The sequence below is a fragment of the Dama dama genome, chromosome 22 (assembly GCF_033118175.1).
Source record: "Dama dama isolate Ldn47 chromosome 22, ASM3311817v1, whole genome shotgun sequence".
In the NCBI taxonomy this organism is placed as follows: Eukaryota; Metazoa; Chordata; class Mammalia; order Artiodactyla; family Cervidae; genus Dama; species Dama dama.
In genome coordinates this window covers 35,848,043-35,872,756 of record NC_083702.1, presented here as the reverse complement: position 1 = coordinate 35,872,756, position 24,714 = coordinate 35,848,043, and the positions used below count along the sequence as shown (strand labels likewise).

The 24,714-nt window shown below is 38.0% G+C and overlaps 1 protein-coding gene across 2 annotated transcripts in view; it reads left to right on the top strand.

The window, feature by feature from the left end:
* The window catches only part of ITPR2 (inositol 1,4,5-trisphosphate receptor type 2), a 556,807-nt gene that overhangs the window by 278,761 nt on the left and 253,332 nt on the right, over positions 1 to 24,714 (top strand). For both annotated transcript variants that reach the window (XM_061125163.1, XM_061125162.1), the window contains 2 exons: positions 1,527 to 1,647; positions 21,672 to 21,862. In XM_061125163.1, coding sequence (XP_060981146.1) covers positions 1,527 to 1,647; positions 21,672 to 21,862 — 312 coding nt within the window. The remainder of the gene's footprint in view (positions 1 to 1,526; positions 1,648 to 21,671; positions 21,863 to 24,714) is intronic.

Below are 24,714 nucleotides of genomic sequence, written 5' to 3'. Positions count from 1 at the left end.
AAATTTAATATGGCCAGAAAGTCCTTTCCTACCCTCTAAAAATCAGTCTTCTTTCATAGTATTCACTGTTATGCCCCTTTCTGAGTTCCCCAATCTTTATTTTCAATAAATGAAACTTCAAGCTGCATTCTTTTTGCTCTCTCTAAGCAAAATAGGAACTTTCACAACTGTAGATTGACTGTTTCCCATGTGTCAAACTGGTATGATTCCTTAAATGGATAGACATTTTGACTCAATAATTCCACTTATTAAATCCTGAAAGAATCAGCATGGATTTATATACTAAGATTTTCACTGAAGTATTTATAATACTTAAAAATTGATGTCAACTTTAAATGTCCACAGCAGGAAATTAATTACTTTGGTGGCTCAGATGGAAAAGAAAATACCTGCAGTGTGGGAGACCTGGGTTCCATCTGTGGTTTGGGAAAATTCCCTGGAAAAGGAAATAGCAACCCACTCCATTATTCTTATCTGGAGAATTTCATGGACGGAGGAGCCTGGCGGTGTACAGTCCATGGGGTCGCAAAGAGTCAGACACGACTGAGTGACTAACACTTTCACTTTCATTTACAAATACTTAAAATTTGATGTCAACCTCAAATGTCCTCAAGCAGGAGATTAGCTAAATAAATTGTGGTGTATCTATAGATGGCTTATTATATCACAATTAAAAGTCATGGTTTAAAAGAAAAATTGATGACTAAGGGAAATCATCACAAAGCAATATAAAGTGAAATAGGCCACAGAATTGCATTATAGTGCCCTCCAGGTTTGTGTGTATAAAGAATATATGTGCATATATACATAGAAAAACTCAGTAAGTAATTCCCCTAAAAATGTTGATACTAATTATCTTTACTTGTTAGGATTATTGGTGATTTTCCAAATATTCTACAGTGATTGTATATTGCTCTTATAAAAATACTATTTCAGTTATACCTTTTTAGAGAAAACTTTCAGACTGTTAAAATCATGTAAAATTGTTTTCATAGGTCAAAATTGCTGTCTCCTCTACTTGCTCATCATATGAAACCTAAACATACAATCAGTGAAACAAACAAATAAACCCAAAGCCCCTGTTCTATTTATGCGTGCTTGGTTGCTCGGTCGTGTCTGACTCTCTGTGACCCCATGAACTGTGCCCAATAGGCTCCTCTGTCCATGTAATTTTCCAGGCAAGAATACTGGTGTGGGTTGCCATTTTCTAATCCATGTTCTGATTATACTTAGAAATAAACCAGGAATTATAAAAGTATACTTAAATTTATATCATTGGCTTCAAGAAAGGTCATATTTTCCAGATTAAGAATATAGGTAAAATAATGAATTTTCTACCATGTCTAATGTGGTTCTTGTCATGAGATGAGTACATAATAAATATTTGTTGAATGAGTTGTTCATTAAATAGCACTGAAACTTAAAAGACAAGATTGTATTTTATTTTGATGGACCTGTTTTGATAATGAATAGATTATCAGAAGGGTTAATGGTTTGATGACCTGTTTACCTCTTTCTGTTTTCAGACACATCAGCCAGTTTTTATCCAGCTGCTCCAGTCTGCCTTCAGAATTTATAATTGCACCTGGCCAAATCCGGCCCAGAAAGCCTCAGTGGAGTCCTGTATCAGAACTTTGGCTGAAGTGGGTAAGTTGGAATGTCAGATTTTACTTACTTCACATTATGTAAAAGAAGTCAGGATTTTGTCTAATAGGCAGTATGAAGCAGCTTGTGTGACTTCCATAAAGGTAAGAGCAGAGATGAGCAAACGATTCTGAACATTGCATCCTTTTAGGGAGGAGAGTATAATAATTAAATTTCTTCATTTTAAATATTTTTAAAATACTTATTTTTAAATCATTATATTTCTAACCTTAAGTTAGTATTTTATACAGTGCTTTAATATAGCTCAGTAGACTAGTGCACAAATGAATTTGTTTTTGTTATCTGAGATTTTATTATGGAATTGTCTGTTAAGTAGCCTAATTTATTAATATCTGCATGTGGCAGGAGGACTTTTTGAGGGATTTTTAGTTTTCTAAATTTTGTGTGAAATCTATCCATATTTATTTGAGCCTCTATTATCCATAGGAGGCTTCAGAAATTACAGATAAAATGGAATGCCAGAGAATAACATTTAAGGGAAGGTTAGTGCATTCTAGAAAGTATTTTTCAGAATTCTCTCCTTTTTTTTTTTTTGAAGTAAATTTGCACTGTTCTAGATGGCAGAAAGGACGAGGGAAAAGAAATATAGACTGGACTGGACTTCAGAAAACAAACGGGAGCTGAATCATTCTTCTCAGCTAATGATGGTTCTGCAGGCATTGCAGGCATTGGAAAGGGCAGCTTATAGTGTATTTCATTATTGTGGTCATCATCACTGCTGACATTTGTCGGCATACACATTTGCCATGCTAAGCAATTTGCATCTATTATCTCATTTAATCCTTAGGTAGGCTCATTGCTTATTTACATTTTACAGCTGGGGAAACAGAATTATCTAGATCAGTTAACTTGGCCAGGGTTACAGTATGTGCTCAGTAAATATTTGCTAAATGAATAAATGGTTTAACTAATTAATGACCACTTGAAATATTTTAGTCTCTTCTCCCTGTGTGCAATTTGGTTTAAGTAATTTAATACTGACAAAATGTAATGGTGGCCCAATTTTAATTTGAATATGTTCAAAAGGAGTTATAACCTGAGGATCAATTGAAAATTATTAGAGATAAGAGATGAATAGAATTCATCTAGGTGATTGTAAATTATTAAGTATTAAACTTGGTAGCTCTTCTATGTATACCAAAGAGAGAATACACTTGAAAAAATATGTCACAACAATAAAAATAATATTTTAGGCAAAATAAGAAACACAAGAGAATAAAATTATATTGCTATTTTGAAGGATATAAAAGATTTTAATAAATGATTTGTTTGAATTTTTAATAAATGATTTTAACTTAATTTTTAATTTAGCAAATGGATTTTATTTAAATTTAATCAATTGATTTATTTAAATTATGTTAAATTTATAAGATTTAATAAATAAATACTATTTTTGGATTATAAAATTCAACTTATAAGGATGCCAGTTCTCCACAGTTTAAAATTTTACTGCTTTCAAATGGGACTCCTTCTTTGCAAACACTCTCTTCCCGCTCTACTTGGGCCTGGGCACCCCATGCGGGGCCACACCCCACATGGCTGTGTCCTCTGACAGCTTGGCATCTGCCTCCTCCTTGTGGAAGCTTCCTCCTCACATCCCACTGGTTGCCACAGCCCCCATCATGCTATTGCTCTCTTGCCAGTGGCCTCTGACTCTGTGCTGGGTCGCTCGTTAGCATGGATACACTTATCACCTTTGTCACCGTGCCAGGCTGTCCACCAGTGTGGCCAGCTTCCTTTCCTAAGTCTGATTCTACATTCCAGGGTGCCTCCTAGGCACATGCCTTCCTCTCCTTTCTGGGTTCGAACATTCTGGACCACCTCAGCCCCTGATGCACTCCTTGCCCAGCGTTGGCACTTGACTTTGCTCTGCTCCGCCTCCAGGTTTTAAGATAGAGTGTGTGTGAAAGTAGCTCAGTTGTGTCTGACTCTTTGCAGCCCCATGGACTATACAGTCCGTGAATTTCTCCAGGCCCGAATACTGGAGGGGATGGCCTTTCCCTTCTCTTGGGGATCTTCCCAACCCAGGGATCGAACCAAGGTCTCCCATATTGCAGGCAGATTCTTTACCAGCTGAGCCACAAGGGAAGCCCTAGGACAGAATTGTTCAGGAAGAAAAGGAAGAGACCATCATGAAAGTGAAAGGCTTAGTCTCTCAGTCGTGTCCGACTCTTTGTGACCCCATGGACTGTAGCTCACCAGGCTCCTCTGTCCCTGGAATTCTCCAGACAAGAATACTGGAGTGAGTTGCCATTCCCTTATCCAGGGGATCTTCCTGATTCAGGAATCAAACCCAAGTCTCTTGCACTGTAGGTGATTCTTTACCATCTGAGCCACAGTGAAGCCCAGGCTATCCTATGTACTGTCAAAAATAAAAAACACAAAAGAGAACCTAAATTTTGTTTTGAAAAGATGCACATAGCAAAGTGTCCATCCAGCAGGATATAAATAAAGTATTAACACCGGTTATTGCTGGGTGGTAGAATGGTTCTATTGTTCTTGCTTTCCTGTAACTTCTGAGTCTTTAATAATAGATCTCAAATTGTAATGAAACAATATTAAAAGCATTTTCATTTTGACCCAGTCAGCCGGGAAATGTACTAACCATCAAAAGATAATCTAAAGGAAAAGCAAAGAAATATGATGATTTGTTTTTACAAAGGAATTTTTTTTTGCCTTGTCTTTGCTGTCAAGTATATTTCTGTGTTTTATGTTTTAAGGCAGTCTCCCTCCATCCTCCTCATCTTCCTGCTTCTTCTCTCCCCTTTCCTCTTTCTCCTCCCCCCACTTTTTTTTCACTTCCTTTTTGTCTCCTTCTCTGCCTCCCTAAGCGTTGATATTCAGCAAATACAGCGGAGGAAAACATGGGGCATGGAGGGTATGCTGTTCATACCACTTACAAATTGAGAGATGAAGAGCTCCGAGCCACAAGTGAGGTGCCAGGCTGTATCTTCCATCTGAGTTGCAATTCTGGTGTTGTTCCCTGTGTAGTCAGGCCGGTTCTTGCAGAGCAGGGTGGCACAACTTTGGAAGTTTAGAACAGTCACTGAAACTCTATCAGTCTAAGAACAGAATTTATTTCTATGTTACAGGACTTCATTTTCTACCATTTCCTTTACTCTTACATGATTTAACAGGAAATTTTAGTCTCTTTTTGCATGCTATAGAGACACATGTGAAAGGAAGTCCACAAAATATCTTAAGACAATAATCAAAGTAGGTTTGGAAGAATGCTTTGCTATAAAATCTCAGTTTTATCTTTGTGTGAAAACATGTTTTTTTAAATTGAAATATACTTGATTTGCAGTGTTTCAGGTGCCCAGCCAAGTGTTCAGTTGTGCGTACCTTTGTGTGTGCACATGCACACACAGACACACTCTTTCAGGTTCTTTTCCATTATGGGTTATTGCAATTTATTGAATATAGTTCCTTGTGCTATATAGTAGAATCTTGTTGGTTATCTATTAAGGTTTTATGTGCAGTACTGTGTATATGTTAATCCCAAACTCCTAGTTTATCACTCCCCCTGCCCCCTGCCACTTTTCCCCTTTATAACCATTAATGTGTTTTCTTTTTAAAAATATATTATTTTTATTTATTTTAAAAAATTTATTTATTTTAATTGGAGGCTGATTACTTTACAATATTGTAATGGCTTTTGCCATACATTGACTTGAATCAGCCATGGGTGTACAAGTGTCCCCCCGTCCCGAACCAACCCCCTTCCCATTCCTCTGGGTTGTCCCAGTGCACCAGCTTTGAGTACCCTCTTTCATGCTTCGAAGTTATACTGGTCATGTGTTTCACATATAGTAATATACATGTTTCAATGCTATTCTCTCAAATCATCCCACCCTCAGCTTCTCCCACAGAGTCCAAAAGTCTGTTCTCATTGCATCCCTGGGATAAAGCCCACTTGGTCATGATATATGATCTTTTTAATATGTTGTTGGATTCTGTTTGCTAGAATTTTGTTGAGGATTTTTGCATCTGTGTTCATCAGTGATAATTGGCCTGCAGTTTTCTTTTTTTGTGGCATGTTTGTCTGGTTTTGGGATTAGGGTGATGGTGGCCTCATAGAATGGATTTGGGAGTTTCCCTTCCTTTGCATTTTTTGGGAAGAGTTTGAGTAGGATAGGTGTTAGCTCTTCTCTAGATTTTTGATAGAATTCACCTGTGAAGCCATCTGGTCCTGGACTTTTGTTTATTGGAAGATTTTTGATTACAGTTTCGATTTCCATGCTTGTGATAGGTCTAAGATTTTCTATTTTTTCCTGGTTCAGTTTTGGAAGGTTATACCTCTCTAAGAATTCGTTCATTTCTTCCAAGTTGTCCATTTTATTGGCATATAGTTGCTGATAGTAGTCTCATGATCCTTTGTATTTCTGTGTTGTCATGATTTCTCCATTTTAATTTCTAATTTTATTGACTTGATTCTTCTCCCTTTTTTCTTGATGAATCTGGCTAATGGTTTGCCTATTTTATAATCTTCTCAAAGAACCAGCTTTTAGTTTTGTTGATTTTACTATAGTCTCCTTTGTTTCTTTTTTCATTTATTTCTGCTCTGATTTTTGTGATTTCTTTCCTTCTACTAAGTTTGGGATTCTTGATTTCTCCTTTTTCTAGTTGCTTTAGGTGTGAAGTTAGGTTATTTATTTGATGTTTTTCTTGTTTCTTGAGGTAAGCTTGTATTGCTATGATCCTTCCTCTAACCACTGCTTTTACTGAATTGAATCCCATAGGTTTTGGGTTGTATTTTCATTTGTTTCTATGCATATTTTGATTTCCTTTTTGTTTTCTTCTGTGATCTGTTGGGATAACCATTAATTTTTTTTTCTATGTCTGTGAGTCTGTTTCTGTTTTGTTAAGAAGTTCATTTACATCATTTTCTAGAATTTCACATATAAGTGATATCATATGATATTTGTCTCTCCCTGTCTGACTCACTTCACTAAGTATGATAATTTCTAGGTCCATCCATGGCGCTGCAAATGGCAAGCATATTTCTTTCCACTTCCCCATTTGTTGTTTCCAACTGAACAGTTAAGAAACTATCCGTCTTCTTTGTCCCCCTCTCCTACTCCATAATGGCCTAGTTTGACTCCTCTTTGCTTCCTTTCTGGACCACATAGTCATGCTGTGTTCTTCCCTCACTTAAAAAAATGTGCTACCAGAATAATCTTGATGTGAAATTCTGTTGTTTTAAAAACATCAACAACAAAGTCCTCAGCCTTCAGCAGCATCCCTTTGTCCAATAAGCTGAGGATGGATTCCTCATTGCCACATTTGTGGCCTCGCCAGCACAGCCCTGCCTCCTCTTTTGACTTGTTGCTCACTGCTTCTCACCCCGACACAGAGAACTGGACATTCTGCCCCAGATATTGCTCACATAATAAGTCTCTTTTTCTCTCCAGTTTCCACCATCGCTATTTGTCAGTATCTTTTCCATTACTTGAAAATTTTTATTATTCAAATTTATCCATTAAAGCCATTTCTGACTTACAGGTTCAGATCTGAACTCATCCCCATTTGAACATTTATACTTTTCTTACAGTCTTAACTTTATCCTAGCTTACACCATCACTAAGTATTAATATACTAGATTTTGAGGGACAGTGACTATGAAATGTCTGTGAAAAATACATTAATAAAAGCTATTGTCTAAGATGAAAAAGTGAAAAGCAAATTCTGCTTTGTGATGGGTTTTTGTTGTTCAGTCACCAAATCATGTCCAACTCAATGCAACCCCATGGACCGCAGCATGCCAGGCTTCCCTGTCCTTCATTGTCTCTGGGAGCTTCCTCAAACTCACATCCATTGAGTTGGTGGTGCCACCCAACCATCTCATCCTCTTTCATCCTCTTCTCCTCCTGCCTTCAATCTTTCCCAGCATCAGGGTCTTTTCCAATGAGTGATGGGTCAACCGCATCTTTTTTTTTTGTTTGTTGGTGGATATGCTTCATGGAAAAACACATCATTAAAATAAAAGCATTCAGAAGTGAGCGTCTGTGGTAGTAAAGAGATCTAAACCTCCCTTACTTATGTGGTGATGTTGCAGGAAGGGGGACCCCTTCCAGGGCCCAAAACTGGGCTCTTGACTAACACTTGGAAATGCATTGTCTGAGGAGACACATGTGCTGACAAAGCAAGAGATTTTATTGGGAAAGGGCGCCCACGTGGAGAGCAGTAGGGTAATGGAAACCAGAAGAACTGCGCTGTCATGTGGTTCGCGGTTTTATGGTGATGGGATTAGTTTCCAGGTTGTCTTTAGCCAATCATTCTGACTCAGAGTCCTTCCTGGTGGTGCATGCCTTGTTCAGCCAAGATGGATGCCAGTGAGAAGGATGCTGGGAGGTGGTTGGACATGTGGCATCTCCTTTTCACCTTTCCCAAACTCTTCTGGTTGGTGGTGGCTTATTAGTTCCATGTTCCTTACCAGGACCTCCTGTTGTAAAATGACTCAGGCAAATGGTTACTATGGTGCCTGGCCAGGATGGGTGGTTTCAGTCAGTGTGCTTCCCCTGTTTGAAAACATTTGAAATATTTAGACAAATGAAAAAAAAGTCTTATCTTCCAACATTTGAAGGTGTGAATGGATTTCCTTTACAGGTTCCCAGGAATAGGATTATAATTAATATATGGCAACTGTAAGAGGCAGATTTAAAAAAAAAAAAGGTTTTTTTTTTTTTGGACCATGCCACACAACTTAAGGGGTCTCAGTTCCCTGACCGGGGATTTAACCTTGACAGTGGAAGTACCAAGTTCTAACCATTGGACTGCCAGGAAACTCCCTAAGAGACAGATTTTTGTTCCACTTCAAAGAATAACTATTTACAGTTAGTACATTTTTAAAACCTTAGGAGTCACATGTGACTCTTCCCTTTTGTTCACTTCTGTTAAATACAATAGCAAGTTCTATTAGTTCCACTTCCAAAATCCATCAGTTTTTTTTGTTCTCTTGTCAGACACTTGTCAAATGCACCATGATATGACATGGATTACAGAAGAGGCTCATTACTGAATAGCCTACCTCTACCCCAGTCTCGCTACAATCCATCTTCTATATAGCAGTTACAGTGATCTTAAAATGTAAATCAAATCATATCCGTCATTTATGTAAAACTTTCCATTGCACTAAAAATTCCTATTCCTTGTCATGACCTAGAAAGACCTTCATTATCTGAGTTTCACCCACTACTACTTTCCCCCATTTCCCTACCTCCATCTCTGATCCACCCACGCTGGCCTACATTCCGTTTCTCATCTGTAAACCTTTTTCTCATCCCAGGGCTTTTGCACGTACTCCTCCTGTTATTTGAATCCTTCTCTCCCCTATGATGACATGTTGAAACGTTAAGTGCTCAGTGAAGTGTTCCAGATAGAGTTTTCCGTATATAGTTTTCCAGCTTCTTCCTACCCCTTGTCCTGTCTTACGGTTTTATTTTCCTCTTAGCCCTTACCACTGTTTGAAAGCACCTTGTGTGTTTGTTTACCTCTTTGTTGTCTGCTTCTCCCTTTTAGAATATAAACTACACAATCAGGGATTTTGCTTTATTCACTGATTGCTTCTGCTTAAAGGTGACTGGTTCTGACATAGCTGGTTTTTGAATGTTGTTGACTGACAATAATCCATGAGTTAGATATTTTTGCAGGTGGTGAACTTTAGGCATAGAAAGGTGAAATAACTTACCTGATTAATAAGTGGAGCTGGATTTGAAATCCACGTTTCTCTGGGTATGAAGTTGATGCTGTACTAGGGTGCTCCAGAGGCCTTTCTTAGGAAACCCCAACATATAAACTAGGACAACAGCAGTTAGGCTCACCACGTAGGGATCTGTCTGACGTGTTACAACTCAGGTGCGAAATCATTTTTGTGTTTCAACACCTCTTTAAGAATACAAAGAGGCATTTATTACAATTGAAATATGTATGAATTCATATTAAAGAAAACAAAGAATATATGTTTTTAAGAAAAACGTTACAAAGTCAAGTGACGTGAAGTGAAGTGAAATCGCTCAGTCGTGTCCGACTCTTTGCGACCCCATGGACTGTAGCCTACCAGGCTTCTCCGTTCATGGGATTTTCCAGGCAAGAGTACTGGAGTGGGTTGCCATTTCCTTCTCCAGTTACAAAGTCCAAGAGAATACTTAATTTTTATAAAGCAAAATTTCAGTGCATTTACAAACTGGTAAACACATTCTTATAAATGCAGATAATTATTATATTGTCTATTCTAGTTATATTTACATAACACTTTGTCATTTGTAAAGTGCTCTCAAGTATATTGGCTGAACTCATCTATCACCAAAAATATTTCATTCTCTTTCATAGTTATACATTAGATATAAAAGGTAGTAGAAACAGCAAAAGCATTTACTAGGTCAGAACTTACCTTGCTGGGAGCAGGGAGGATTGATTAGTGTTACTGCATGTGTATATGATCAGTAAGTCAGTTGTGTCTGACTCTTTGTGACCCCATGAACTATAACCCACCAGGCTTCTCTGTCCATGAGATTTACCAGACAAGAATACTGGAGTGGGTTGCCATTTCTTTCCCCAGGGGATCTTCCTGACCCAGGGATCGAACCTGCGTCTCTGCAGCTCCTGCATTGGCAGGCAGATTCTTTACCGCCGAGCCACCTGGGAAGCCTTGTTACTGGTGTGAGACAGTGTGGTAAAGCCTGTGATGTGGACATAGTCTGTAGGCCCATTTTAAGGATGGGGTCATGAGGTCAGCAAGGTTAGGTAGCTGGTCTGGGCCCACGGGCAGGTGTGAATCCCTTCTAGACTGACATGCTAGCAGGCATTGTGATGTTCTGCTATCAGAAATCAGTTGGAATAACACTGTGTTATACCTTTAAAATACAAAATATTGATCAGGATGTTAATTTCATTAGTCAGTTACTGTTCTTCAATTTATTCATTTGTGTAAAATACAATAACACATGTTAGAAGTACTTTGAGAAAAAGCATCCAAGGATTACTCTCATTTTATTTCATCTAAAAAAGAATTTTGTTCTATGTGTTTCATAACCTTCAAATGATTTGAGGGGATTAATATTGGGTACTTTGTTAAAAACATAATCATTTTTCCAAGTGGAAATTTTGCAAAATATCTTTTACAAATGGTTTGAATAATGAACATCAATCTTCAAGCCAGTTGTGCCCCCCAAATTTGAATGTGTATAAAAAATTAACTCTTTGAGAAGAGAAATTCAATCTGTCTTAAATCAGTGTGTCTATTTTCATCTCTGTAGATGTTATGACTGATAGTATAAAGCATTTGACATAATGTATCTCTATAATTATGGTTTTAAAGTATAATAGAAAATTTAAAACTCCATTATTACTTAAAAAATTAAATCTGAAGGAAAAGATAGGACAAATTTTATAAACTTTTTCACATATTTATTAATTTAGCTATTAATAATAAGTCGTCATTATCTGAAAAACATTACTCTAGTTGTTAGGGATATACAGTCTGAGAAACCATATTTCTTGCCCTCAGTGAATTTCTAGTACATTGAGGGTAAATGTAACATGTACAGAAATCACAACGCAGAATAAAACTAGGTAAGTGGGATGGGGTAGAGCAGGAGGGAGGGGCAAGAAGATGATACCTCTGCATATAGCTGATTTATTTCCTTGTACAGCAGAGACGAATGCAACACTGCAAAGCAATCATATTTCGGTAAAAAGCAAAGCTAAGTGCTTGATCTGTTACAGAGTTTCAGACTCTGACACTGGCTAGAGCGTGGTAGATCGATGAATATTTATTATATGAATAAAATACCTGAGTGAATACAAATGAATGAATATCCTACTCTTGTCATTGTCTGCATAGTATCCTATTGTGTGCCTGTATTCTAATTTATTTAACCCCATTATTATTTATATTGTTTCTAATCATTTTGCTCATGAGGAAGAATAAGATAAATACCTAGGGGTAGAATTTCTGGATATTCTAATTTTGACAGATACTGTAGTCTGGAGAGGTTGTTCAATTTATATGCCACAAACAATGCAGGAGATAATTTATCTCCTTGATAATATGATGTGTTATTGGATTCATAGAACTTTGCAAATCTTTTAAGTAAAAGTATCCATATAAATTTAATTTGTGTCTCTCTTCTTACAAATAAGGGAAAAAATAAAACCTTTCCATATGATCGAGTCACTGGTATTTCCTTTTCTGTGAACTGTCACTTTTTATTTCCTTTTTAAAGGTTTTTTTTTTTTTTCAATAGTCTGCCTAGCCCTTTATTTATTAAGAAAATGAGCTCTTTGCCTATAAGTAGCCAATATTTTTTTCTCAGTTTTTTATTTGTCATTTGAATTTTTTTTGGCATGTAGAAATTATTTTCTTGTAGGCTTTTTAGGTTTTGTTTCATCTTCAGAATGGCCTTGATAAGCCTAAGATGTTGTTTTTTTAATTCCCATTGAGAATTTTCATGGTTTTAATTTGCCTGGTCTGTTTGTTTTTTGGTGTGGCTATTTACAGTTTTGAGTTATCTGGAATATATTTAGTTGTAAGATAGAGGATGTGGAATCAACTTAATTTTTTCCAGATGAATAGTCAGGTGTGCCAATACTAGTTCTTATATAACTCATAAAATTATATATTCTTTTTAAATTTAGGTAAAATTGGTATATAACAGTTACACTAGTTTCAGGCTTGGAACACAATAATTTGATATTTTTGTACACTATGAAGTGATCACCACAATAAGTATAGTTTCCATCCTTCACCATGTGTTTGGACTGCCTTGACTCTTTACGCTCACTTCCTAAGCCCCTTCTCCTCTGAGCTGTTCTCTATGTCTATGAGTTTTGTTTTGATTTGTGTGTTCATTTGCTTTGTTTTTTAGCTTCCACATGTAAGTGAAATCATGTGGTATTTGTGTTTCTCTCTGATTTATTTCACTTAGCACAGTAACCTCCAGATGCGTCCATGCTGTCCCAAATGGCAAGATTTCCTTCTTTTTTTATGGCTGAGTAGTTTCCAGTTTGTGTGTGTGTGTGATATCTTCTTTATCCAGTCATCATACATTGACAGACACTTTGGTTGCTCCCATTTCTTGGCTATTGAAAATAATGCTGTGGTGAACATAGGGGTGTATATATCTTTTGGGGTTAGTGTTTTCATTTTCTTTGGATAAATACCTGGAAGTAGAATATGTGGATCATGGTAGTTCTATTTTTAATTTTTGGAGGAACCTCCACACTGTTTTCCATAGTGGCTTCATCAAATTTATATGCCCACCAGCAGTGCACAAGGGTTCCTTTTTCTCCACATCCTCTCCAATACTTGTAATAAAATTTTCTTTATTTAATTGAGGGGTCAGTTAAGTGTAGATTGAGTACCAAACAGGAAAGATACAATTTGCGTTTTTAGTGTTGTTCATATTTAAGAATGCTAGTGTTTAAGTTGAGATTTAGCCTGGATATTTTGACCTGATTCAGAAAAGGTACCACTCTGCTCACTTATGTTTCTTGTGCACTAGCCATTCTTATTCTTCTGAGCCTGTACGGGGTGCTTGACAACAAACCAAGTGTTATTAATAAATGCTCACACTTTCTGTTGTGTTTTTCCCCAACCTGTCAATTTGTCTATCTAAACATTTTTTTCCCATGGCACTTATCACTGTAAAATGTGTATTCTCAGAGATTTTCATTTGCCATTTGCCACCAGTAATTTGGTCTAATTTAAAAATGTCACAGAATATGCAGTGTTTAATGAGTAATAATTAAAAATAGATTTCAATTACATCATAAAGTAATTTTGTCATATTTAGAGAATTTTCAGGATTTGTAAGCCTAATTAGTCAGTTAGCCCAGTAATCACAATACCTATGAATAAAGATAACGCATTTTAGAGAACTAGCCATCTCTGGGCAGAACACTGTAAAAGATAAATTGCTAATAACAACCCATCTTCTCTCTTTTAAAGACTCCATATGCTTATTCTCTGACAAAATACCCTTAGTGAGATAGTATCTTGGTTGCATTCCAGCTTAGGGGTGAAATAGGAGCATTTATTTTTTAAGTATTTTAAACTTTTATATGACCACTAAAGCACACTTGGAGTTAATGCCACATGCTGGAAGAATGACTTGGTAATTCATTAGTTTTTTCTGATTGGAGATAAGAGGTGTGGAAACCATTAACCCCCAAAATACATCCTAGTTCACATTTCAATTCACATTCTGATATTTATATCAGAATGTTTTCTACCTTAATAAATGGAAGCTAAATGTGGATCATATTTTTGGTTACATTAGAAGAATATTATTCTAGTTACTAATGTTCTTGTAAAGTGAGATCATGAGTTAATTCCTTTCTTTTCCTAGCTTCAAATTTCTGCTTTAATTGTTAAACAATATATAGAAAGCTAAATTAGCATTGTCAGTTTTGCTTTCAACTTCATCTTATAATATTTTGACAGTGCCAAAAATCTATTTGAGGCCATGTCTTTAAAGGTATTAATACTTTTCAATTGCTTGAAAAAGTTTTATAATTATCTACACAGCTGACTTATTTTAACTCAAATTCTCCTTTCCCCAGTTGCTTAATTGATTTTCTTTTATTGCCTAGAAATTTTGACTTAGCATTTGACTAGAGTTTACCTTTGGGCATGAGAAAGTAGCGTTTATTTTAGCCAGTTAATGTACATCGTGCAATTTTTGCCAAGACAGAAGACTAGAAAAAACCAGCTAGAGTGGGTCAGTTTGAGGGACAGAAACACCCTTTCAACAAAGTTTGGGATAGTGATGTCTCCTTGCTGCTGGCCATAGTGGGATAGTGGCAGCAGCTCATGGGATGCATGAGGAGCGGGCAGGGGATGAGATTTTCTTGACCACACTGATGGGGGGTTTCACATGCTGGGGTGGCACTAGTGGTAAATAACATGCCTGCCAATGCAGGAGACGTAAGAGATGCCGGGTCAGTCCCTGGATTGGAAAGATATCCTGAAGGAGGGCACTGAAACCCACTCCAGTATTCTTACCTGGAGAATCCCATGGACAGAGGAGCCTGGCAGGCTACAATCCATAGGGTTGCAAAGAGTCAGACACAACTGAAGCAATGTAGCATGCACTCACACACCATTGGATTACATCTTCACTGGTGTCATTAGAATAATACTTCTTAGGTACATCTCTGTGTAAGTTGTATTCCTAGCAGCACACCCTTGATGGTTAGTTGTATCTAACATATCCAGTTACTAAAGGGGAGGTAAATCTATCCCCTTTGTTTAAACATTTGTGAAAACTGGGTTGCAATATGTTTTGAGCAATTTTAAGTTTTATGTTGTTGTTGTTCAGCTGCCAAGTCGTGTTTGACTCTTTGTGTCCCCAAGCGCAGCACACCAGGCTTCCCTGTCCTTCACTAGCTCCTGGAGTTTGCTCAGACTCATGCCCATTGAGTCAGTGATGCCATCCAACCATCTCATCCTCTGTCGCCTCTTTCTCCTCCTGCCCTCAATTTTTCCCAACATCAGAGTCTTTTTCCAGTGAGTTGACTCTTCACATCAGGTGGCCAAAATATTAAAGCTTCAGCATCAGTCCTTCCAATAAATATTCAGAGTTGATTTCCTTTAGGATTGACTGGTTTGATCTCCTTGCTGCCCGAGGGGCTCTCAAGAGTCTTCTCCAGTACAGCAGTTCAAAAGCATGTATTAACCATGGACAGAGGAGCCTGGCAGGCTACCGTCCATTGGTTTGCAAAGAGTCAAGACGTGACTGAGCAACTAACACTTTAAGTTCTATAATTTTTCTTGTTTTCTGTTGCTTAGAAAATAACGTATAAGGAATATTGTCTTCTGTTTGACTTTTGAATGTTTAGAGCAAACCCAGCATATGTGTGAAGCAGTCATTATGGGTAGATCAGTCAAGTAAGAATTAGGTGTTTAAAAATATGTGCAACTTGGCCATTTTGAGGCTGTTGGTCCTTCAGATGGGACTGGAGTGCATTTGCTTTGTTGTATGCGATGGACAGAAGCAGGGACATTGTATGCTGTGGAAAAGGGAAATTTATAAGGAATATTAGGAAAATATTCACTTGGGAACTTTGGACAGTGGTACAATTGATCATTTAGGGTTGGCTTAGAGCTATTATTGTTTCCTTAAAATTTAGCTCGAGCTCCTGTCTAAATTGGGAATTTTTTGTGTTGGCGGCTAAAATTATATATTTTCAAAGAAGTTTTTAAGTATCTGTGAGCATCACAGAATTTTCACCAACAGGAATAGTACTGCCCCTGCTGTTACTTTCCTTCCATTATATGAAGCAAGCCAGATCCTCTCACTCTCACTCAATCTCATTTCTTTTTATTCCTCCCCTCCTATTTCCATTAATTAAAGAAATCTTCTAGTGACTATCATTATAACTTTAAAGAATATCTTTTCATCCCTATCCCTTGAATAACAGGTCTAAATAATGTCTTTATCTTCACACTGTGAAAAATCAGGAAATTAACAGATTTCAGATTTTTTACCTTTTCTTTCCCACTTTGTGTTCTAATGATTGGTTTATAGATTACTGGTTTGCTTTGTTATGACTTGTGATGTTTGTATTCTTTTCTCAAATACAGTGAAATCTCTTATAGGTTGATAATGTTTAAAAATCAATTTTTTTTTCTGAAGAAAAAAATTTCTGAACCTTGCTTGTTCTGAAATGTTTGTATTTAGGTATCACTGTTGATTTTTAGTTTAGGTGGTTTATAAACACCTAAAAACATCTGGTTTTATCCATTGGTGTTTTTTTGCCTCTTTATCACTTTTAAAATTGAAGTATATTTGATTTACAGTATTGTTTTGGTTTCAGGTATACAACATAGTGATTCAGTATTCTTATAGACTAGACTCCATTTAGATCATCATAAAATATGGACTTATATTCCTTGGTTTACAACATAGCCTTGTAGCTTATTTATTTTCTACACAGTAGTTTGTACCTCTTAACTGCATGTACGTACAATGCTCTGCTCTACCCCTGCCTCTCCCGACTTCCCTTTCCCCACTGGCAGCTAGTAATTGGTTTGTTCAGCAGTCAGTCTATAAAGATATTATTCTGTTGACTTCTAGCACCCAGTATTGATGATGAAAAGTCTGATGCCAGTCTGAATTTCTGCAGAAACCCTCTTTTCTCTCCGGAAATTCTTGCAGTTTTCTTTTTGCTATTGGCATTTACAGTGATTTCATAGGGCCGCCGGAATAAATGACCCCACCTCAGAGCCTTAAGACAACAGAAATGTATTGTCTCTCAGTTCAGTTCAGTTCAGTTCAGTCGCTCAGTCGTGTCCGACTCTTTGCGACCCCATGAACCGCAGCACGCCAGGCCTCCCTGTCCGTCACAAACTCCCGGAGTTTACTCAAACTCATGCCCATCGAGTCGGTGATGCCATCCAGCCATCTCATCCTCTGTCGTCCCCTTCTCCTCCTGCCCCCAATCCCTCCCAGCATCAGGGTCTTTTCCAATGAGTCAACTCTTCGCATGAGGTAGCCAAAGTACTGGAGTTTCAGCTTCAGCATCAGTCCTTTCAATGAACACCCAGGACTTATCTCCTTCAAGATGGACTGGTTGGATCTCCTTGCAGTCCAAGGGACTCTCAAGAGTTCTCCAACACCACAGTTCAAAAGCATCAATTTTTCGGTGCTCAGCTTTCTTCACAGTCCAACTCTCACATCCATACATGACCATTGGAAAAACCATAGCCTTGACCAGACGGACCTTTGTTGGCAAAGTAATGTCTCTGCTTTTTAATATGCTATCAAGGTTGGTCATAACTTTCCTTCCAAGGAGTAAGCATCTTTTAATTTCATGGCTGCAGTCACCATCTGCAGTGATTTGGGAGCCCAAGAAAATAAAGTCTGACACTGTTTCCACTGTCTCCCCATCTATTTCCCATGAAGTGATGGGACCAGATGCCATGATCTTAGTTTTCTGAGTGTTGAGCTTTAAGCCAACTTTTTCACTCTCCTCTTTCACTTTCATCAAGAGGCTTTTTAGTTCCTCTTCACTTTCTGCCATAAGGGTGGTGTCATCTGCCAGTGCTGGCTAAAAGGTGGAAATCAAGGTGTCAGCAGCGCCATGCTCTCTCTGAAGACTTTAGAGAAGGATTTGCTCATGCCTTTCTCGTAGCCTCTGGTGCCAGCCGGTAGCCCTTGGTGTTCCTGGCTTGGAAATGCGTAAATCTAGTCTCCCTCCATCTTCACATGGTGTCTTGCTCTCTGTTTCTCTTCTCCCCTTCTTATGAGGACACAAGTTGTATTGGATTAGAGCCCACCCTAATCTGACATCAACTTAACTTGATTCCATCTGCAAAGACCCTATTTCCCAGTATGGTCACCTTTCCAAGTACTTGGGATTAGCACTTCAACATATATTTTTTGGCAGACACAATTCAACAGATAATAGCATTATACATGTTGATTAGAATATGAACAATATGCTTATTTAATCCTATTTAACACACACTGTAGACCCTTTCAGTTAAGACTTGCATTTTTTTTCAACTCAAAGTAGTTAATTGTCTTCTATATTTTCTTAATCATTTCTTCTCTTCCATTGTCTTGGATGTTTCTTTCTGGAGCTTACATTTATTAGATATTTGACTTCCTGGGTGACCCTCCCTATTTAATTTTCTCTCTGTTTTAGTTTCCCTTGGGCTCATTTTTATGCATAGTTATTTTATTTAATGGAGAAGGAAATGGCAACGCACTCCAGTATTCTTGTCTGGAGAATCCCATGGACCGAGGAGCCTGGTGGGCCACAGGCCAGGGAGTCGCAAAAGAGTCAGACAGGACTGAGCGCCTAACACTCACACATTTTATTTAAAATATAAATTATAATACTTCATCTATCATTATGAGTCTTCAAGTCTTTTCACATGAGTGAATTTTCTAGATAACAAATGCTTATTCCATTTAGCACCACAGTAATTCTAGATGTACTATTTTTTTTTTACAAAGCATTTCCAGCTTTTTTATATTGTCCCTTTGACTCTTTTATGCTTTGTATTGTGGAAGATCCCTTGATTTTCCCAGTTATCAAAGTGTTAGTTGCTCCGTCGTGTCTGACTTTTTGCAACTCCATGGACTGTAGTATGCCAGGCTACTGTGTCCGTGGAATTCTCCAGGCAAGAATATTGGAGTGGATAGCCATTCCATTCTCTAGGGGATCTTTCCAACCCAGGAATCAAACCTGGGTCTCCTGCACCGCAGGCAGATTCTTTATCACCTGAGCCACCAGGGGTCCTTATTCCTATCTTTTTCATGCAATTTTGAAATTTCTTTTGTACAATCTGTGCAGTCCTTTCAATTTCCAAGATTGATTTCTTATTTTTATTTTCTATGTTTTTGAATGTGGTGTGTGCTCACATTTTCTGAGGGCAATAATTAGAATTATTTGAATGTTTTTTTGTGTGTGTACTTCCCTGAATCATTTCTGTTTTCACTGGGGCTAGTTATTCTGTTTGTTTTAATTAGTTTTTATTGGAGTATTCTTGCTTTACAATGTTGTGTAAATTTCCACTGTACGGCAGAGTGAATCAGCTGTACGTAGGTAAATAGCCTCTCTTTTTTGAATTTCCTTTCCATTTAGGTCACCAGAGAGCCCTGAGTAGAGTTCCCTGAGCTGTACAGTAGGTTCTCATTAGATAGTCTGTTTCATTCCTAGAAGTGCATACGTGACAATCCCAGTCTCCCGATTCATCTCACTCCCTTTCCCATTTGGAGTCCCTACATTTGTTCTCTACATCTGTGCCTCTCTTTCTGTCTTGCAAACAAGATCATCGGTACCATTTTCTAGATTCCACATATACGCATTAACATGCGATATTTGTTTTGCTCTTTTAAAAGATATTCATTTATGTTTTGGCTGTTCTGGGTCTTGGCTGCTGCTCACCAGTTTTCCCTGGTTGTGGTGGCTTCTCTTGTTGCAGTGCACAGGCTCTGGGCAAGCAGGCTCAGTAGTTGTGGCACGTGGGCTTAGTTGCTCCAAGTCATGTGGAATCTTCCTGGACCAGAGATCAAACTGGTGTCCGCCACACTGCAAGGCAGACCCTTCACCACTCGACCATCACGGAAGTCCCAGGGCCATTCTTAATGTTCTTGCTTTTCCCTTTGACTCGTGGTGGTATGTCATAGTTATAAAGATCTATAGATGACCTGCACATCCCACTGCAGTTTTGAGAGTCTGTTTGTCTACTAGCTTTCTCATGTAAATGATAAGGCTTACCCTGAATTCTGGGTGAGGGAAGAATACAGGAGTGGGTAGCCATTCTCCAGGGTATCTTCCTCACCCAGGGAACAAACCTGGGTGTCCTGCATTATAAGTAGATTCTTTACCATCTGAGCCACCAGGGAAGCCCCTCCAAAATGATACACAGGCTTTCTTGGAGTGTATGTGTGTGTATGTGTGTGAGAAGACAAGCTGGAAATACTAACAAGTGTTAAAATCAGGAGGTTTGAATCTCCTGATTGGGTTGAAATCTTTGATATATTTTCTCTTTTTACTGGGATTGCCTCCTCTCTCCCCTGCATTCTACTTCTTATTTGATCAAGATCTTTGGAGTTACTTCCAGCCCTATTCCGCTTCTCTGTCAATTCCTAACACCTTCATTTGGCATCCTTTCCAGGCAGGTATTCTTGTTTCTTGACAGAACATCTCTGCATTTCTCTAGCTTTATCCTGTGGGTAGAAGCCTCTGCTGCTTGTCACTCTGTTTATGCTAGGCAGAGACTGGAGGGCCTGAACTTCCCAGCTATTCAGATGTTGTTCTTTCTGGAGTAGCCAGCTGACTTTCCCACCTCCCATGTCCACTCTATGTATTGTTTGGCTGGAAACTTAGAAGGCCTGTTCTAACTCTAATCTCTTGCAGACCAATTTCTTCTCTTCTTTCTCTGATGGACGAATCCCATCTTCATTCTGCTTGCAAAAATGCCTCAACATTTCTGTTTTTTTTTTTTTGCAAGCTATCTTGTTTTTCAGCATTGTGATATGAAATGAAAGTGAAAGTGTTAGTTCCTCTGTCATGTCTGACTCTTTGCGACCCCATGGACTGTAGCCCCCCAGATTCCTCTGTTCATGGGATTCTCCATGCAAGAATACTGGAGTGGGTAGCCGTTCCCTTCTCCAGGGGGCCTTCCCAACCCAGGGATTGAACCCAGGTCTCCTCTGTTGCAGGGAGATTCTTTACCATCTGAGCCACCAGGGAAAACTATATGTCTATTAAAATATAAATTTCAGTGGATCTTGAAAAGAAGAATGTACACTGTGTACTATTTCCCAATGCAGATTTTCTCATACTTTTCAAATTTTTTATTTCTTGTCTCAGATGTTTTACCATATGCAGTTTTGTGCATTTTGCCTGTGTATGCATACACATATATGCAAAAATTATATTTATAAAATGGACTGGCAGGATCTTGTCCTATATTTTCTGTCTGCTTTTTAATTGTCCTCTGCATCTAGGAACGTCCAAATATATATGATTGTTATACAGTATTTTTCCATATTTATGCTATATAAAGTACATTTTAAACATTAACCATCAAGAAATCAAATAAGTTCTTGAATGTTTAATGAGTCTATTTTAATCATTGGTCTTAAGAACTAAGACACTCAAGTTAAACACTTTTGTAGTTGTGTAAAATAATTTAATGGCAGAACTTGAAGGTCTGATAGTTTTTTAACCCCGTTTTATTGAGATATACTAGGCATATAATATTGTCATTGATGTATGTATATATTATGAAATGATTACTACAATAAATTAACAATCATCTCACAGTAATAATTTTTTTCTTATAATGGGAACATTTAAGATCTCCTCTCAAGAACTTTCAAATATATGCTATAGTATGGCTAACTATAATCACCATGCTTTACATTACATATCAGAATTTGTCTAATTTTTTCCTTTATATTTGTTCGATCTTAATTGTTTTGATACCATGCAAGTAACTTTAGTCAAATTAAGAGGAAAGTGTTTAAATCTTTCTTTTTCAGCAAAGAATCGCGGAATTGCCATTCCAGTGGATTTGGACAGCCAAGTAAATACTCTTTTCATGAAGAGTCATTCAAATATGGTGCAGAGAGCGGCCATGGGCTGGAGACTATCAGCTCGCTCTGGACCACGCTTTAAGGAAGCTCTTGGAGGGCCTTCTTGGGATTACAGAAATATTATTGAAAAGTTACAGGTACAATAAGAGCATGAAATGACATTAATATTTTCTAAATTATAATTTAAAATATGTGGCTATATAAATAAACTGTGATTAAAAATATCAAATTCTAGTTGGGGACCAGGCTTTGCTTTACAAGGTCCAACCAACACTATTTTTTTTAAAACATTGCTTCCAGATAGAAGTTGTTGGGAGTCTTTTTCTTTTTTTCTTTTTGGGTAGGTATTATTTAATTGTTCTGACAGTAAGGTAATGGGTCTTAATATCAAAATAATAACTGTGATACATTTGGGGAAGACCCATGTAATAAATATTTCACAACCTTGCTTCAGTTCATGTCTCAATATCCTTTTATATTTCTTTGATGAGAATGGTGTGAGCACCTTTACTACCAAATTATTTGCATAGTATCCCACTCCTGTGTTTGGCCTGGACATTCTGGGACACTGAGTAAAGAGAGGCATTGTATTAATCTACCCGGACTGCCATCATGAAATACCACAGACTGGGTGGTTTAACCGACAGAAGTTTCTTTCTCACAGCTCTGGAGCTAGAAATCCAAGATCAAGGTGTTGGCAGGTTTGTTTTCTTCTGAGGTCTCACTCCTTGGCTTGCAGGCGGCATGCTCATCACCGTGTCCTCATATGGTCTTCCCTCTGTGCACATACACTTCTGTGTCCTAATTGCTTCTTATACGGACACTGGTCATTTTGAAGTAGAGTCCATCCATTTGAATTCATTTTACTTGAATTACTTCTGTAAAGGCCCTGACTCCAAATACAGTCCCATTCTGAAGCATCGGTGTGTATGTGCTGTGTGCTCAGCCGCTCAGTCGTGTCCGTCTTTGCGGCCCCATGGGCTGTAGCCCTGCCAGGCTCCTCTGCACATGGAATTTCCCAGGCAAGAATACTGGAGTGGGTTACCATTCCCTTCTCCAGGGGATCTTCCTGGCACAGGGATTGAACCCATGTCTCTTGCATCTCCTGCATTGTCAGGTGGATTTTTTTTTTTTTAACCACTAATGCCATTGGGAAGCCTCAAAGCACCAGGATTAGGGCTTTATCATATGAGTTTTGAGAGGGACACAATTTGGCCCACAGGAGATACCTTCCCACTCACATAATCAGTGAAAGATTTCATGGCACAAACTGGAATATGGCTTGAGGAAAGTTTTTGGCATGGAGAATGATCAGAACATGAACTGGAATAAATATTACAAGGTAATGAGTAGATTACTTGGTGAAGATTCAGAGTTTTAGTAGATGAATGTAGTCTCCCCTGTTTGACACAACTAGAGAAAGCCCGTGGACAGCAATGAAGACCCAGCACAGCCAAAAATAACTAACTAACTAAATAAAATTATAAAAAAAAAAATGAAGACAGGGTCAGCAGACCTGGTAGTTCTCAGATGGAGATAGAGAGGGAGCATGAAGGACATTGAAGAGGCATGATGATTGGAAACTAGGTGACATTACAGACCCTGGACTGTAGAAGGAAGGAGAGAATACAGTAGAAGGATGTTGGCTATGCTCATTGAACACACAGTGAATTAGATTTGTTGGCTACTGAAAGTATTGGAAGGTAGGTCTATATTTGGAGTTAATAGTTGATTGGTATTGCTGAAAGAGAAAGTATAGTGATAGGAAAAACAAAGAACATGTTTTTAGGCTGCCAGAAGTTGCAGAATGGCCAAACAAAATTTTAGACGGAAAAAAGGCACAGTTAGAAAGGAGGCAAGCAGGTTCATGAGAGACAGAGAAGCAGACATTTCAGGGGAGAGATAGTCATGTCAATCAGCATAGAGAGGGCATGCTTTCAACTTATTTCAGCATAGTCAGTGGCATTCACTGGATAAATATATATTTGATGAATACTCTGTACTGGCTACTGGGTTAAGTACTGGAGATAGAGCCATGAGGTCTGTGTCCTCATGGAAAATGCATTGTAACCCATTAAGTAAATGATATAATGTTAGATAATTAAAACTTCAATGAATAAATCATGATAACAGTATGATGGAGTCATTGGGAGAGTGATCCTGTAGTGAGGGAGCGCTTCTCCATTGAGGAGACGTTGACATCCAAATGAGGAGGAAGAGTCTATTCAGAGAGAGCTTTATGGGAAAGGAAGAGTAAATGCAATGATGCTTTGGCAGGAATGAGGTTGGGGATTTGAAAAACCAAGAGAAGCCCATTGGGGCAGATGTGAGCAAAAGAAGAGAGTCTTATGAAATAAGGAGCCAAATCATGTAGAGACTGTCATGCATGATAGTGTTCAGCTTTATTCTAAATGTGATGGAAAATCATTGGGGATTTTTAGCAGAGAATAGGCATGACTTGGTTTACCTTTAAAAAAACACTGTGGATTTAGAGTGGTGAATTGACTATCGGGTCCAGACAGAAGCAGTGAGTCTAGTTCATTAGCTATTGAATTAATTCAGGTAAAAGGTAATGGGGGCTTGGCTTAAGGGGGTAGTGATAGCAATGAAGATAATAAATTTTGGATATAGTTGGTCCTAGAGCCATTGGGGCTTGGTGGATGGATGGGTGAGTTGTGGGATGTTGGAAAGAGAAATCAAGGATTAGCCTTGGTATAATATGATTAGATCATTTGCTAAGGCAAGGAAGAATGGGAGAGTTGGAATCAAGAGATTCTGTATGGAGAATCTTAAGACATGGCTATGTCAGTGTCTGTATGGATGTGTCAAACAGACTGATGGATATATAAGTCTGGGGTGGTTTAGAAAGATATCAATGCAGGAAATATAAATGTGGGAATTTTCAGCATACATATGATGTCAAAACCATGCAGTTTCATGAGGTTCCTCACAAGAAACTTAGATATAGAAGAGAAAGGACCAGGAAATT